Source organism: Girardinichthys multiradiatus, chromosome 9, assembly GCF_021462225.1.
Source record: "Girardinichthys multiradiatus isolate DD_20200921_A chromosome 9, DD_fGirMul_XY1, whole genome shotgun sequence".
Taxonomy (NCBI): domain Eukaryota; kingdom Metazoa; phylum Chordata; class Actinopteri; order Cyprinodontiformes; family Goodeidae; genus Girardinichthys; species Girardinichthys multiradiatus.
Window position 1 is genome coordinate 10155606 of NC_061802.1, and position 18716 is coordinate 10174321.

Genomic DNA, 18716 nt, shown 5'->3' on the forward strand with positions numbered 1-18716 from the left:
TTCACCATGCAAAATTAGCATATGTAAACAAACCTTGCATGTCTTCATATACTGTCTTAATATATGGGTTTCAACTCGCATTACAGGACATTGTTGCCATCTACTGACTACTGTAAGGAGTGTAAAAACATGAGATTCCTGTGGCTATATGCCTTGGCATTTTTCTTCACACAATAGTCTGCGACCCACTCAAAACAGGTCTGTGATCCACTATGGGGTCAGGACCCATGAATTGAGAAAGACTTGTTCAGACCAATGCACATCCATGTGTTAGAATGTCTCAGTTACAATCCAGACCAATATGAAAAACCTAAATCTAATGCAAGACTTGAAAATTGATGTTCATAGACAACAAGTTTGACTGAAGGTTGAGAAAAATGTTAAAAAATTTCAGAGGTGCAAAGTGTTTAGAGGAATACTACAAAAATATTCCAAAAGCTGTAATTGCAGCAAAAGATGGTTCTAGTCTACAGAGTACTGACTTAGGCAAGTATGAGACAAAACTATCTTGCACTTTTCACATTTTTATTTGTAATAATGTTTGAAAAAACAAGGTATTATTTTTCTTTCACACCATGTGTTGGTCTGTAACATAAACTCCCTATAAAATACAAAACATTTTGTGGTTCTATTATGAGAAAATGTAAAAGCGTTCAGGGTAATTTTGTAAGGCACTGTAGATAGTTTTGTCTCCGTTCCTATTTATTTGTAACCTATATAAAAAACTTTATAAGGTGATAATGTATGAGTTTTGTGGCAACAGCATGTTATCCAATAAACTAATAGAGCATACATTATTGCTGTTTTTGTTCAGTTTGGCCTGTTTTATGGGACCTTTTTTGCTGAAACAGGCAGGTGGGACATTATATCCTTGTAAAAGGTTAATGATGCTATAACAGCAGGACCACAGGTTTACAGCTGCAAATGAAAAAAAATTATGTCTAAGCATTATTTCCTGTTTGAGTATCCCTGCACAAAATAAATAAGCTTATGGGCTACCATGGAAAACTGTTCGCAAAGCTATTAAAACATTTTAGCTATTGATTTTTTAAACAGGCAGCACTGCTAGTGACATGTGCCTGTACCAAAACCAATTTAAAAGAACTGATTGATGCAGCAGTTTGGAGGAGTTTTTACTTATCTGGTTCCCAAAGCACATAAGCACCAGGCAGCTGTTTAAGGAATTTGAATTACAAGTTGCAGGGCCAAAGGTCATGCTTTCAGTGCTTTCTGGCCTGTACCTCTTATACGGGTCCTTCTCAAAATATTAGCATATTCTGATAAAGTTAATTATTTTCCATAATGTCATGATGAAAATTTAACATTCATATATTTTAGATTCATTGCACACTAACTGAAATATTTCAGGTCTTTTATTGTCTTAATACGGATGATTTTGGCATACAGCTCATGAAAACCCAAAATTCCTATCTCACAAAATTAGCATATTTCATCCGACCAATAAAAGAAAAGTGTTTTTAATACAAAAAACGTCAACCTTGCAAATAATCATGTACAGTTATGCACTCAATACTTGGTCGGGAATCCTTTGGCAGAAATGACTGCTTCAATGCGGCGCTGGCATGGAGGCAATCAGCCTGTGGCACTGCTGAGGTCTTATGGAGGCCCAGGATGCTTCGATAGCGGCCTTTAGCTCATCCAGAGTGTTGGGTCTTGAGTCTCTCAACGTTCTCTTCACAATATCCCACAGATTCTCTATGGGGTTCAGGTCAGGAGAGTTGGCAGGCCAATTGAGCACAGTGATACCATGGTCAGTAAACCATTTACCAGTGGTTTTGGCACTGTGAGCAGGTGCCAGGTCGTGCTGAAAAATGAAATCTTCATCTCCATAAAGCTTTTCAGCAGATGGAAGCATGAAGTGCTCCAAAATCTCCTGATAGCTAGCTGCATTGACCCTGCCCTTGATAAAACACAGTGGACCAACACCAGCAGCTGACACGGCACCCCAGACCATCACTGACTGTGGGTACTTGACACTGGACTTCTGGCATTTTGGCATTTCCTTCTCCCCAGTCTTCCTCCAGACTCTGGCACCTTGATTTCCGAATGACATGCAGAATTTGCTTTCATCCGAAAAAAGTACTTTGGACCACTGCTGCTTCTCTGTAGCCCAGGTCAGGCGCTTCTGCCGCTGTTTCTGGTTCAAAAGTGGCTTGACCTGGGGAATGCGGCACCTGTAGCCCATTTCCTGCACACGCCTGTGCACGGTGGCTCTGGATGTTTCTACTCCAGACTCAGTCCACTGCTTCCGCAGGTCCCCCAAGGTCTGGAATCGGCCCTTCTCTACAATCTTCCTCAGGGTCCTGTCACCTCTTCTCGTTGTGCAGCGTTTTCTGTCACACTTTTTCCTTCCCACAGACTTCCCACTGAGGTGCCTTGATACAGCACTCTGGGAACAGCCTATTCGTTCAGAAATTTCTTTTTGTGTCTTACCCTCTTGCTTGAGGGTGTCAATAGTGGCCTTCTGGACAGCAGTCAGGTCGGCAGTCTTACCCATGATTGGGGTTTTGAGTGATGAACCAGGCTGGGAGTTTTAAAGGCCTCAGGAATCTTTTGCAGGTGTTTAGAGTTAACTTGTTGATTCAGATGATTAGGTTCATAGCTCGTTTAGAGACCCTTTTAATGATATGCTAATTTTGTGAGATAGGAATTTTGGGTTTTCATGAGCTGTATGCCAAAATCATCCGTATTAAGATAATAAAAGACCTGAAATATTTCAGTTAGTGTGCAATGAATCTAAAATATATGAATGTTAAATTTTCATCATGACATTATGGAAAATAATTAACTTTATCACAATATGCTAATATTTTGAGAAGGACCTGTACATGACTTCCATGCATGGATGGAAGGTAGACAGACAGACGTACAGACAGATAGATGGAGCTTATTTATGCCCCATAGGGGAAATTCCTGTTGACATAGCAGCATGGCGAAATAACAACAAGATGGCCTTTAACTTCCCTCTCATCCTCTTCTCAGTCACTGCCACCAGACTGTCCAGTTCCATCCCTACCACTGAGCTGGCCTTGCTCACCAGCTTGCCCAGTTTGTTGGGGCCACAAGACCCAGTGCCACCTTCCCAGCACACTACACCAAAGAAATTGACACTGGCTACTGCAGACTTGTAGAACACTCACAGCAGCCTGGTGCACACATTGAAGGACCTGAGCCTCCTGAGGGAGAACATCTCCAAACTGCATCTGCAGAGTCATGGGAATAAAATTGTCCAACATATCCATGCTATTATATTAAGATATCCTTTCACTGGAACTGGAATGTAAAATGCATTCAGAAAATACCATTCTCCTGGCAATGTCCAAATCCAAACTCCTATACTGAAGGAAGAGTGGAGAATGACATTGGATGCAGGTGAGTTAATCAGGGGGATTTGGGACCACTGTGGAGAAGAGAAAACTGGCAGAGTGTGGGGAAATGAACTGGACTCAAAGAAACTACAAATCAAGGGGAAAAACACTAACCCTGATTTAAGAGAAATAAATCGAAATGCACAAAGAACAAAATCCAACAAATAAAGTAAAGAAATTAAACACAAATGAAATAATTACACCCAAGGAAATAACAAACCCTGTCTTTGAGCAATCCCTCTGTAAAACCTGTGGACTTACATACAGAATTACCTTTATCACCACAATGAAAAAAATCAAAAATAGTTTGTTCCATAAAGTCACTTGGAAACCGTTGTGTATGACAAAATCACTTCAACCAGTCAGAAAAACAAATTGCATCTAAGTATGGTTGTTGATTAAAAGTCTTTTTGTAGCAGGGTGGGAAAACCCTACAAATATTTTTTTCCTTGCAATAAAAGCTTTCAGTGTCTATCTTTGCTTTTCTTTGCTAAAAAAGGTCCCTAATCTTGATGTATTGAAGTGCCTATCCACATAGACAATAACATCTTTAGGGTATACAGTTAGCTTTCATTATACATAAATTACTTTGTGGCTTCAAACAAAGAAACTGACTGAAGTCAACTACTGGTCCTTAGACCACATATGTATAACTCTATGCCAGGGTATATTGCCTTTTTGTGATCTTATGAATTTGTTGATATTTTGCTGCATAAAGATATAATAAACACTGTTCTTTGAAGCAGTAATTGAAGCCTTTACTTCTTACCAAACGCTGATCTTTTATTTTGAACTGCAAGTTGTTTACTCACTCTGTACTTCTTTTGTGGTTTCTGTTTAGACAGAGCATAGATTTCACTTAACTACAAAGATGGAGAGACTTTAGTAAGCTCTTTCTTTGAGGCTCTTCTTTGGTGATGTTTAGGCAAATGCAGCCTGTGATTCAAACTAAAGACAACAAGTGGCAGTGGATCAGTAATAGTATCTAAGCAAGCCAGAAAACTTAGTGTTTGTTCAAGTTGAAACAGAACATCAACCAAAATGGTGCACAAAATGCACATGGAGGCTGGTGAGCCTCAACTACTGGCTCCTCTGCTGCATTTAGCCACTATATAATTTTCCATCTGGTCTGTAACATATTAAATGTATTAGACAATTAATCCGAATCTGTTGGCTTCAGGAGGTACTTAGTTTAGTTCAGTTGCTTAAGAATAGTGCCATACATCTGGAGACATGATTTCCTTTAGTATGTCATATATCTTCAAAGATATATGACATATGAATCCTTTTTCATATTTAGTTACATTACAGCTACAAACTTCAGGCCATTTTATCAGAGCGTTATGTTATAGACCAACACAAAAAAGTGAATTGTAGTGAAATGGAAGGAAAATACTTTATTTTTTACAAATAAAAATCTGAAAAGTGTGGTGTGCAATCTGCCCCCTTTACTCTGATACCCTCTTGATGAAATCCAATGCAAGAAGTGGCTTTCAGATGTCAACTATTTACTCCACATGTGTGTAATTTATTCTCATTATAAATGCAGAAGGTCCGCAGAGATCTCAGAGATTTATTAGATAGCATTAGTGACAAACAGCACCATGAAGACCAAGAAAGACAACAGAGGTCATGGATAAAGTTGTTGAGAAGTTTAATGCAAGGTTAAGTTATAAATCATCCCAAGACAAGACATCTCACAGAACACTGTTCAGTCAATCATCCTACTGTGGAAAAACTATAGCACAGCTGCAGACCTGCCAAGACATGGTCGTCAACCCAAGCTGACTGGTCAAGAGGCCCAAGGTAACCCTGAATGAGCAGCAGAGATCCACAGCCTCAGGTGGGAGAATCTGTTAACAGGATAACTATTACTTGTGCACTCCACAGATCTGACCTTATTAAAGAGTGGCAAAAAGAAAGTTATTGCTGAAAGAAAGCCAGACAAAGTTTTGTTTGGGCCGTGTAGGGGACATTATGTAGAAACATGTAGAAGAAAGTATAGAAGAATTGATGACACATGGTGGTGGTGGCAACATCAAGCTGTGATAATGCTTTTCTTCAGCAGGGAAATCGAAACTTTTAGAAAATTTTTAAAGAAAATTGGGCAAAGAATTTTGTTTTTAGGTGTACAAAACGGGTCTAGATGTGCTCAAAAAGGGTCAATAAAATTATTTAATATTTGTGTTTAGTATCCTCAGTACTACTTATCCATACCCTTAAAGCACTTTAGGAGGTCCCAGAGATGTTATCAGTCTTTTAACAGACTCTCCAACAGATCTCACATCTGGGAGAAATTAGATGCTCACGTGTGGTTTGTAAATGAGTTACATCTTGCCTTGTTGTTGAGGGTTGCTCGTGATCATTTGAATCCACGAATTTCATCATGAGGTACAGTATGTGTGGTGGGCGACCTTCTGTCCCCCATTACGTCAAACTTTGTAAAACAGGAGGGGGGCTAAAACTAGCAGAGGTTCAAAAGCATGGTGGTCCAATTCTTTGTGATTAGAAGTATCCAGTATGTTCTGTTTGTACAAGTTTGAAATAAAGCCTCTTGACAGCTATATTGCTTTTGGTTTTCTGCAGTCATTAAATCATGGCTAGCAAAATCATGCAGCATAAGAACTTGCAGGTTTGAAGCACAAGGAAAATAGAACAGAATAGAAATGCAGAAGAGTGCAAAATAGTACGATATTTGTTTAAAGTGTTATTAAAAATTTACATTTAAAGCATATATGCTGAATAATCACATTTATCTGGGAGCTCATTGAGTTTCAAATGTGGTTTTTGCAACATGGATATGGTTGTGTCGCTAAAACAGAAGACATAATCAGACTTAATTCAAAATAAATGGAGATTATTATCCCATCAGACTAACCACTTCCTGTCCACGGCATTATGCCATTTAAAATGGCTCACATGCATTTTGAATAAAGCTGGGATTTATTATTTTACAGTGTTGCAATTTCCTGTTAGAATAGTGGAAAAGGCAGGTTCAAACTTTGGCGTTCCAGTAAATCTGTCTATATTCAACAAATCTTATTATGATTTCCGACCTCTGTTAAAAATGCCAGTTGAGAAAGCAAGACAATATAATAAACAATATAAGTTTAGCAAACATTATTGATATTTATTAAGTTTATAGAAAGTTTATAGGTAGTACCATAAGAACACTTCACATACATTTTTAATTACCTTTGCCTTTTATTGTTGGATTTGTGCCTCCTGTAAGAGCAATAAATGCCATCCGTATGTGTGGAAAAGTGATTGCAGCTAAGACTTAGGGTAACTTTAGAGTTCTGAATTATTAATTTGTTTATCTACAATTATGCTTCTGCTTTATTTTCAGTGTGCCTGTGCTTGCCTTATGCTACATCATGTGTCTGAGAACATGTTGGATTCTGTGTAATGTGTTCATTGCTTTATGCTTTGCCTACTGACAAACTCCAGTGGCCCTATGTGCTGTTTCGGATGTATTTTCTTTGTGGGGTTCATTAAGGGATTACACTTGGTTGTGTGCTTTTAAGTCCTGTAGCAGCTAAATGCTGTGTAATGGGTCAATTTTGTTGGACACGTGTCCACTAATCATGCAACTTGTGTGTGGTGTGTCTGTGTGTGTGTATATTACACTATTTATTTCTTCATAATTGGTTACATAGATTACTTCCATGTTCTAATTTAAATGGGAATATATATGACACCATTATTTAAATATATTATGAAATGTGTTAATGAATATAAAATATGTAGAAAATAAAATATATTGCCATGCATTTCACAATATATAAAAAGCAACAATTTCTTATGTATTATTCAATGCATTGTTGTATACTGAAAGAAATAGATGATTCAATACATTAAATGAGAGATTTCCAAAAGACTCCCAACATTTCCTAATCTATCATGTTCAGTGATGGAAATGAACTGTGCTGTAATCTTCCTGCCATTTGCTCGAATCTCACCCATCTTAAAAATAGCAGCCTGAGTAAGCTGTAGAAATATCTTTACTGAAAAAGAGTCATTTTCTTCTCAAGAAGCTTAATAGAGCTTTTGTGCTTCCTAACACTTCACTGTATTCTTCCATTGTGACAACTTCCACACCGAAGAGTGTTGTTGTCAGCATGACCTGTGAGTGCTTAAATGTGGTGTGTTCACTCATCAGAGAAACAATCAGATTTTTGATTTCTTAAAAGATGATCACACATCAGACCCTGTCAAGTTTAAAAATCATCTAATTCTGGTCACCAGATGATTTCTCAGTGTCTCTAGTATTTAACCAGTATTTAATTCTAAAATTGTATTTGTTCAGAGGGTTGAAGGGGATGTGGAGTTCCCATGGTTTGGCCTTGGAATTCCTTGCTCCTGATGTTGTGCCTGCTGCACAGTAAATGCTCAACTAATTGAAATCACTTCAAGCCTGAATGTAGGAGGAGGTGAAACTGAGTTTACCATTGGAAAGTTGCCCTACTCATTAGATGTTCTGTTTGTGTTTAGGCAAGCATGCGTTTTGTAGACAAATGCTTTACATGCAGAGATTAAAATAAGTTGTTCAAAATGCCTGCATGATGGCTGAGGTTGCTGATTTCTCTTGTGTCAACAACTGGCTCCACAAACAGATTTAGAAAACAGAATTTAATGCAGAACTTTATTTTGTTTAATTTCTGGTGATCACTTTCTTTCTCTTGTTGTTATTTTGTCAGACATTCTTTCATGTTTTGTTCATTCGCCTGACCGTCTCCTAACTTGGTGAGGATAGTCACCCTCTTATATACGAAGCTAGCCATAGTAAGTGGCTTATAAAGTCCCATTTTTATTTGTAAAACATTTTCAAAAAAATGCATCCTTTTTCTCGAACTTTACATTTATATACTATAGGTCTACCACATGAATACCCCACATAATACAATAATGTTTGCAGTTGTAATGTGAAGAAAATGTTAAACAGTTGTGAATATTTTTGCAAAGTTCTGTTTTTTTTAAATCAAACCCTCTTAATCTGACTAGTTCTAATTATATGTCTGAGTTCTAATTATATGTCTGAGGGACCCCATAGCATTGTGCATTGTGCAACATTGTAACATTGGTATTCTGAAAGAACCTCACATTTGTGAATATTTGTAACTGTTTGGTGTGGTGTTATTGGGAAAGCTCATAAATGATGTTTAAAACCAAAGAATGTAGACAAACAAAATAAAAAGGTCAAGCTTCAATTGTCTTTAAATGTCAAAGTCAGAAGTTATTACCGCAGGAAAGTTTTAAACAGATTTATTTCAGCTCATGCTGTTTTGAGGTCATGAGTTTTTACCAGGTGGTGCTGAAAAAAGTGGTTTGGGCAGTTGCAGCCAAAACAGTTTAAAGAATCATTATGACAGCCATGGGAACCTCTCCCTAAAGGAACGAGATGTCAACTTTTCCATCTCTGAAAAGTTTAACTCTGCATCGGTGCTGTTCAGAGCAACCAGGCTAATTTCCTCTGTATGTTTTAAAAAAAATAACTCTAATCGCCACAAAGGTTCCGTCAGTGCATCTCAAGGCTTTGCAGCAGTGCCAATAAATGTTATAAAACAGGATCCCCAACAGCCTCTTTGCCATTTATGTCGCCTATAAATTAATGTTGTAGGTTCTACTTTAAAAAGATTTCAGCCACATGTCAAATGCAACGCTCAACCAACAACGTCCCATATGGCCTGCATACAGACTTGCAGGCTCTTTTAAAACTGTATCCCTCCTCAACAGTCGGGGATCCTCTGTAATTGCCCTTGTTTCAACAAGGGAACTCTTGTTTTCCAGTGTTTCAGTCAGCTTGCATGTGCAGAACCACTCTGTGTGTGTCTGCTGTTTTTTTGCAGATCATCATCAGTCTCATTCTTCAACACAGCTGCAGCAGCTAAAGTTACCTAGTTTACCTCGAGAGAGAGCTTAGCAGTTCATTAACAAATAAAACATTTGAGAAACAAAACCACTATAAAATGTAGTAGGTATAATATACAGATACTATAGTTTATTGTTATGGTAGAAGCAGATCAGCATCAGGGCTGCACAGTGATTCAGTTTTTACTATTGTTGCCTCATAGCAAAATTGTCTTGACTTTGAATCTCAGCAAGGGCCTATCTGTGAGACATTTGCATATTTTCCCCTTGCATCAGTCAGATTTCTCCAGTTCCCACACCCCAGTTAGGTTACAATAGCCAATCTATAGCCATCAGGTTTGAGTGTGCATGTGCATGGGTTTCTGTCCTGTCCTGACATAAGACTCAAAACTAAAAAAACTCTTCTCTCCTGCAGCCACAATGCAGGCAGTGAGGATTGTGTACACAGTATTGATAAAACGATTACCGGTAGTTAGAGCTGCATACAAAACTCATCTAAACACAGTCATCATTAATCATCAAAATCATCATTAATTATCACATTATTAGTTCAAATCACAAAATTGCTTAGAGGAAATATTTATTAGGATCTTCAAAAAATCTTTTTAAATAGTTTCCAGTATCTCTGTGTTTCCTTTGATTTCTTTTTTAAAATATTGTGGCACTGGTGGCGTTTATTTTTTAAGTTGACCAAAATAAAATGAGATAGAGGAAGACATGTAGCAAAGGTCAATGGGCTGGGATTCCAACCCGTGGCAGCTGTGCCGAGGTCTGTAGCCTCCATACATGGGTCGCACGTTCAGCCCTTCACCACCACCGCCGCGTCCTTTCCTTAGATTTCTTTTTTAAACACCTCTCTGATACTAATAAATAGCTAATTTTACATCTTCATCACTCAGTAACAACCAAACACACTGCAGAGTTTTGTTGTTAGAGCTACATGTTAGCACTTAGGTATGATGCATTCAATGAGTGTAAAAAGATTGGATTTTTTGTGAGTCAACTAGTTTCGGTGACCCCTGGTTTCTCTGGGAGTATTTGTGTTTATTTATTCTGTTTACAAAATCAGCATTGTACAAGAAATGAAACAATGGCTTATTTCAATGAAACTGTTAGTTTCGCTAAAGTTCATACATCCAATGGGCAACACAGGTCTACTTTAGTGTACCAGTAGATATTTAGTTCTGTTTAAACAATATCAATACACAATGGAGCCACAGTACATTTGCGTTTACGGTAAAATGTCACTGTATAGCTATTTAGTTAAAAAAAAGTAAAACCTTTAGCACATTTCATAATATTATTATGTTTTTTTTCTTTATAGTTCTCTCTACCCTTTTCCTGCGTAGTAAAATGTATTTTTTTTTGTAAAGATTTCCCTTTTAGCACTTCATACCTTTATATTTTAATCTTGACTTTCTCTAGCACTTGCCAAAACTAATATTGGTATCAGGAAAAGAATTTAGGGGATAAAAATACTCAAATACATCATGTGGTTATGGTTGTATTAATAACATAACCATTTTTGTGTTGTTTTCTTGCAGAAATTGGACCTGTAACAATCACAACAGACCCAAAAATGTTCCAGCATGAACTTAGAGAGTTGTACGTTCAGGTGGGTTCAGACCTTTCATCCCTCAAGGACACAGCAGCCGATGGCCTGGATGCTCAGGTCATCTGGACTTCATAAAAAGTACAGAAGCTTTTAGTCATCATACCAGACGTCTGGGTTAGAACATCTGTGAGCTGTTGCAGAACTTAGTTATTTTCCACTGAATGCCAAAAAAAGACTTGAAAGAAAATGTAAGACTGACAAATTGTTGATTACATACCAGATCACATGCTAAATTTAAATTACATTAAAAGTGAACATTATAGAAAGGTTATTAAAGAAAAATACATTCCTAAACAGCTGAACAGCTATCAACTTGTACCAAAATATATTTGTTCTAATTTAATATATTTCAATGAGGATAAATTGTGAAAAGACTTTGGCAAGGAACTTGCAGATTTAGCATGCCTTACCAAACCTATGTCTGAATACTTCGAGTGCAACATGGAAAGAGTCCATTTTTATTTCAAAGCTTTATTCTTCACTCACCTTTTAACCTGTGCACTCCTGATTAGAGTTTTGGCTGAGAATGTTACAAAAATCATTTTGGTTTCAGACAAAAGGCAGAACTGTATCTAAAAAGATCAATGCAGACTTGATATAAGCCCTAATGTTAGGAGCCTGAGGTCACTTGCCTCCCACCCTAACCACCAAGCTAAAGTCATGGGTCACCCCATTCCTGATGTTACTTTTTAGGGAGGAATCAATTCCAGCGAGCTACTAGACCCATTAGACAAATAGACATGTGCATATTGGAATGCAGCAAAGGATTTTGGTTCCTGTTAGAGTGGTTGGACAAGCATAAGCATACTATATAGAGAAGTCGGTTGCCTACATGTCAGGACAGATTTGTTCTACAAAAAGGTCATCTCAAGACGGAATCCTGATTGCATGATTGACTTTATTAAATCAAGGCTAGATCCAACGTCAAAGCAAGCAGGCCACATTCATTCGTGTTGAGTGTGTGTAGGTGAGAAAGTTTGTCACCTGGAGGTGCACAGTTCTTGAAGTGGCGAGAACGACAGAAGGCCTGCAACAAACAGCACCAAAGAGCAGCAAAGTACAGATAGACTCAGCTCTGGAGGGTCTGCCCCAGGCAGACAGACACAAAGCACCACTACAGGGCAGCCATACGCCCCAAATAGAGGTAGTTAGTCAGTGAAGCACAGGTGCAGCAGCCCCCAGGCCAAAGAGGCACAAGGTGAGATAAAGGTCACCGAGCCCTCCTGACCCAGCCACGCTGGGGTCTCCAGCAATGCAGGCCAAGACTGGGACCTAGTCCCCCAGCCAACCCAGAACTCGCACCAACCCCTGGCAGCAAGACTGCCCAGCACCAAGCAGGGGATATCTCTCCAGAGCCCCTAACACGCCAGGCAGGCACCAGCCCACTGCAGCAGCTGGAACTTTGAAAGACTAAGGTAGGGAGGGCACTTTACCATCCCGCCTGGTGAGCTAGCCACTGGGAGGTCAAGAGGGAGGGATGCTCACCAAACCCCAGCGTAGCCATTGCAGCCCAACCTGACACGACCTCTTTATTTGTTTAATCTTAAAGTTGGACTGGATAATGGATTGTAGTTGGTAAAATTCAAATAATTTATTTTCATCAATTCCATATGAATGTTCTAAAACATTAAAGGGTATGCAAACTTTTATCAAATATATCCTGTAATTGATTTATTCCTGTATTGTTCCATATCGAAAGGTTAAGAGCTCTTTTTTTTGCAACATGTCTGGGTTGTGTTTGTCTGCATGGGAAAATTGAAGACCTATTCATTCTGAAATATTGCCACCAGGCTGTCAGAGATGTACTAAAACTGATGCTTTTAAAACAGCTACGCTGCTTAAAATTAAAGTGATGATTGAATATCTGAGATACAGATTTCCTTACATAGTGTTTTTGTAAAGTTTCCAAACTTGTGTGTGGATGTTTAGATGGCCATAAAAGATTATACATAATAGAATCCAAGCTTTTGGACCAAGTCTTGGGTGGTTTAACTGAGATCATAGAGAATATGTAGTTATAGTAATTGCAGAGACTCTTCCCATGAGTGAGAAAGGGAGAGTTTTCCACTGTGTGAGGTCGTCTTCTATTATTTTGAGTAATAGGAGATATTTTAATTGTGTCAGCTCATTCTGGTCATCAAAGAGCCATGTTATTACTTACTTTGAAAAAGAATAAAGAGATTTATCCATTAAAACATATAGACTTAATTTTAGAATCACAATTTTAACAATTCAATTGGAAACTGAGTAATTATGGGAACTACTATAACCTAGAAATAGCTCTTTGTAAACATACCAATCTATTTCAATGAATGTCTATGAGAATGAATGTTCAGATTGTTATCAGCTGATTAGACCCCTAACTTCATCAAAAGTTCTACCAGTTTCTCTTTCTTTAATTTATACTGCTTTTACTAACTTAAATCTGAGGAAAGGTGTGGAAGAGAAATAAAAAAAAGTTCAAAAGGTGAATGAATTCATAGTTAATGATTCATCAGCTTCGGCCACGTCTGAACCCCACAAAGAACTTAGGGGGTTCAGACTTTGGTCCAAAATCAGACTGCTGTATGGCCTCACTCTTTGAACCAAATTAGGACCTCAGTAGATGGTCCAAAGAGTAAATTATGCCCAGGCAGACTCTATACTAATAATTCTGTGACTTCTAAAAGAAATTATTTGCACCAGACATTATTTAAGGGTATCAAACTAAAGGGGTTGAATTCTTGTAAACATCATTGAAGACCATGAATCCTTTTCCTTCACTTCACAACTATAGAATACTTGTGTCAGTCTATCACATAAAATCCCGATGAAATAAACTGAGGTTTCTAGTCGTAGTGCAACTAATTATGGATAAGATCAAGGGGTATGAATACTCTGACAAGGCACTGTACATGAACATTGCCGACATTTTTCATTTTTTTTTCTTTTGCAGGGAGGTGGTGACTGCCCAGAGATGAGCATCGGAGCCATTAAGATCGCTTTGGAGATCTCTTTACCAGGATCATTTATTTATGTTTTCACGGATGCCCGCTCTAAAGATTACAAACTGACCCACGAAGTCCTGCAGCTCATTCAGCAGAAACAGTCACAGGTTTGGGGATAGCTTCACAAAAATACATATTTTACAAATTATTTGTACAAAATACATGTTTCTGTTTAAGTTCAAATTAAAGGAAACTGCATTTTTAGTGTTTCTACATTTTTTCCAGGTGGTGTTTGTGTTGACAGGTGACTGTGATGATAGGAATCATATTGGTTACAAGGTGTATGAGGAGATTGCTTCTACAAGTTCTGGGCAGGTTTTCCATCTGGACAAAAAACAGGTCAATGAGGTAAGTGGATCATTATGGTATGTCATTGCACTGCTGTTGACCTGCATTTGCTGACAAGGTTCCCAACGCGTTTGGAAGAAAAACAGTCCCAAAGCATCATGCTAATCCTCATCCTCGCCTGTACTTAATAGTGGACATGAGGTGCTTTTATTCATATATTAATTCTGTGTAAAGATGGGGAATAAAAAAATTATTACCATTGTAATGCACATCTTTATCAGGGGGGGTCTGTACACATCACATGATTAGAGTACCCTATGTGTGTTGGGGTCCCAGTAGGGATGTGAAGGAAACTTGTGGCACAGCATGCAGGGAATGCTAAAAGCTCATTTAATTGAGTTAAGATAGTAAAAGATTGTAATTTAAACTCAAGCTATCTTTTGCAATGTTATGTGTCAGAAGTTAATTACTTTTATAGCTTCTAATAGAAGCACAAATAGTCAATCTTTTATCCACTTTTCTAAAGTTTTCCCTCCACGTCACAGGTTCTTAAATGGGTAGAGGACGCAGTGCAGTCCTCAAAGGTCAACCTGCTGTCCACTGATCATTTTAGTCAAGTCAGCAACACTTGGCAAATGCCCTTTGACCCAAGCCTAAAAGAAGTTACGGTGGCTCTCAGCGGCCCAGCACCTGACATCGAAATAAAAAACCCCCAGGGTAAGATGTTCATAATGCTTACAAAGTGAGCTAAATTCTGCATACATTTGGATATGCATTATTAAAGCTTAGATCTATGATGCTCTTCTTTAAGCCTTAGCATAAGAATTTCTTTAAGAAAATTAATTTGAAAATACACTGGAAGCCAGCACCGAAATCTGTTGACAAAATGATAACAATAAAAATTCTAAACATAGTGGAGTCAGTGCTATGACATGTTTTCAAACTAAGCCAGAACACTAGCAGGATTTCATGCTCACATGGGAAGAATCCAGTTGAGTGTAGACAATTTTTTGCGGTACCCGAGATAGAAAAGGTAGCCGAAAGACCAGCCTAAAGTTTGACACAAAAGAAGGTTAAAGTCAAGGCCAGATGTTTTTTTTTTGCAGAGGTTAACCACATTATCTACACTCCAGGAATTATCAGCTTTTGTCTTCAAACATTTCATAAAGAAACTAGCATTTCAACAAAACATTTTAAACTCTTATTTGTCTCTAAAAGCTGCCAGCTATTGTTTAGGTTTCATTAGGTTCATGTTTTTATTGTGATCTTCAAGGCAGATACACCTTTGTCGACAGATTTCACTAAACAGTTTGATGAAAAAGATGACATTAGAATGCTAAAAGGAATCATTTTCAACCACTAAGGTATTAATAGCTACAACAACTGAAGCACAGTACAGCAGAAGATTTTGAGTAAATCCCAGGAATTCCAACATCTGGGATACATATACTCTACACATGTTATTTTACTTACAGTATCTTGGCTAATGTATACAACACATTGTGCAATTTTTATTTTTCCTCTTAAATGTCATAATTTTATGTTTAACTTGCAACCATGTAATATAACGTTTTAAAACGTGTCTATAAAAGCTGCTGAACAGGTAAATAATTGCATCTGTATCTTTGTTTGACTTTCAGGTAAGATCTTGGGGAAGGATGACAGCCTGACTGAGCTTTTGCACATTCCCAACTCAGCCAAAGTTGTCAACATCAAGGACCCACAGCCAGGACTGTGGTCTGTCAAGGTAAACACTTCATTCTTCATCTCAAAATGTACATAAAAATCTAAGCTTTTAACAATAATTAGAGCTGGGATATAAAAAAAAAGCCTTGCTGCAAATTGATCAGTTATATAACTTTGTAGAGAAGTAAAGCATGTTGTGCCTGGGGAAGTTATTTTATGCAGTAGGAGAATGCTTGAGGAGGAGGTCAAGTTATCTGTAATTAAAGTAATATCTTTGTTCTATTCATATTTCTGGAGAACCAAATCATGATCAAAAAGTACATTGTACTGTGTCCCCAGCCACGGTGACCTGTGCTGCATGTCTTCCTGCTCTCGCCCCATTTCCGTTCTGCCTACTTTCAAAGAAAAATGACAAAATAAAGGCCACGAGTGTCTCAAAACAAATCTTTAAAAAACAAAAGTGTCAAAGAGAACTTTACTCTCGTACAGCGCTGGCCCCTCCATGACAGAGAAAAAGCAGCGCTGATTGAAACCTATTTGTACAGAATTATCTCATACAGTTTTGTGGCTTGCCTTTTAAAAGTGGTCAGACTGTGATCAAGAGGAAGTTTGAGAACCACTGACTCTTTTTTTTCAATGCATACTCATGCTGGCTGGAACAGCTTTAAATTTAGATCTTTAATTAATGTCTCAGACTGGTTGCAGATGTTAACAAATTGTTCACTTTTAAACCAAATAAACAGAATTGAGCCTAGATGTCTACAAACGTTTGAGACATTTTTAAGACATATTTTCATCAAATAATGTTCTCTGGGTTAACTGTCTTAAATGGCTGGACTATCAAAGATAGCTGCCAGGACAATGCAAACATTTTTTTCCTGAATGATTTGCTGATGGGGGCGTGTATTCTCTGTAAAACTCTGGGACTTATTCAAGAAAAAGAGGTATAACAAACTCCAAGTCTATCCATGAACTCTGAGTTAAGTTACCTCGAGAAGGGAAACTGACTTTTGAGTTACAGAGCAGGTGTTATCATTAAGTTAAACTATTTGCGACTATTTCATCCTTGGGTGAATCACTTTTACGTTTCGTACATATACTCCAAAAGGCTTTACAAATTTATCATGCCTCACTACTGGAGCCAAAAGTCTTTCTTCAGGTTTTTAAAGAATATATAGTCATGTATTTCATAAAATAAGTAACAAGGCAGCAGCAGAAAGATAGAATCAGTTGAACAGCTGCCTAAATCAATGTTTAACTTCTAATACACGTCTGTATACATTTAACATTTATCCTCAATAACAATTAAAAAGCATATAGCCTAGTTGAACGAGTGGTGGAATTAATAAAATATTTTAGCTGTAAAACATTAAGCTGCTCCAGTTAAAGCTGGAGACTTTAAATGTTATTCAGATGTTCCACAGCTACTGTGAAGAAACTTTACAGGGAGCATTTCCTTAAGATTATTATGAGGGCAGATGAAATATGCACTGCTGAAATTAGACCTACATACACTGTATAAAAAGAAATCTCACCTTTTGTCTTCCTTACATGGCAATGGATCATTAAAATATTTTCTATGTTTACATTGGCGAGGATTAACAAATTTATTAGTATTTATTTTTTGTATACGTTTTTTCATATGCAGAGGTTTACATACATTTCCTTAATATTCAATATATTTGGTTGGTTGCTTTTCAAACTGTATTACTTGGAACAAATATTTTTATCCTTTTACAAGATTCTCACAATTGTTTGCAGGCATTTTGTCCCCTTCCTCTTGACAGAATTAACTTGCTCACACTCAACTTTTCAGCTCTGCCTGCAAGTTCATTATGGGATTGAGTTCTGGATTTTGTGATGGCCACTCCAAAACATTGATTTAGTTTCCTTTAGGCTTCTGGAGGAACAGAATTTGATCAGATAATGCGGAAGAGAGGTATAATAAAATACCCTTCCCTCCTGCCGCACGGCTCATCATCTTACCCCTAAGACACATATTAATACCTTTGTTAGAGAGGAGAGGATAGGCGCTAACGTGCAAACAAAATAGCCTCCTCTGGCAGCCAGCTCCCTAACTGGCCCCACTCAATCCCCTCAACACCACAGCCAAGACCAGAGTTAGTGACCGCTCAGGGGCCACCAGCACCACAGGGCATCCCCAACAGGGGAGCCAGCACCCCAGAAAGGAGCAGTGCCCAGACCAGCTGGACACGGTGAGCACCCACTGCTTCCACTCTGAGTGGCCTTTCAACCCATGTTGGTAGAGCACTGGAGACTGGACGTATTAAAAATAAAATCAGGCCCTGATGTCAAATCCTAATGATGCTTCATGCTGTTTAAGTTTTTTTTTTTTTTGTGGATAAAAATAAGTACTTTCTAAATTAAAGCAATTTTATTCTCTAGTCAGGTAAATCATTCCTATGCCTGCTGCCTTGGTTTACGTTTTTACGGTATGATTATGCTGGGTTTGGTAATCATTGTAAAATACAGAGAATCCAAGCATTCTCTTTCATTTAGAGCAATTGCACTGTAAATGCCAGTTCAGAATTGCATCCCTCTCTCGGCATTGACACCATCAAGATGTTTCACCTGAGGTGAGGAGTTTCCATCTGTCACAAACATGCGCTTCAGAGTAATTATTCCATCTTTATTTCTACAAACTTCAAGAGACCTCCACCCAATGAAGACCTCATTATCCACTCTGATTATAGTGATTGTGTTTACATGATGTTTGAGCATAGGTCCAAATGGGTCGGTCCAAAGCTGTGGATGTTTCATAAGCTCAGGTCGTGAGATATTGACAGTCAACAGGGACTTAGTCATCGTGGCAGCTTGTCTGCACTTGTTTGGGTTGTAGGCTGCTTCTCAACAGTCATG

The 18716-nt window shown here is 38.0% G+C and overlaps 1 protein-coding gene across 1 annotated transcript in view; it reads left to right on the plus strand.

The window, feature by feature from the left end:
* Window positions 1-18716, plus strand: part of hmcn1 (hemicentin 1) — a 142618-nt gene that overhangs the window by 15251 nt on the left and 108651 nt on the right. Inside the window, exons 2-6 of the mRNA XM_047374373.1 lie at window positions 10805-10875; window positions 13811-13969; window positions 14088-14210; window positions 14696-14867; window positions 15791-15897. Coding sequence (XP_047230329.1) covers window positions 10805-10875; window positions 13811-13969; window positions 14088-14210; window positions 14696-14867; window positions 15791-15897 — 632 coding nt within the window. The remainder of the gene's footprint in view (window positions 1-10804; window positions 10876-13810; window positions 13970-14087; window positions 14211-14695; window positions 14868-15790; window positions 15898-18716) is intronic.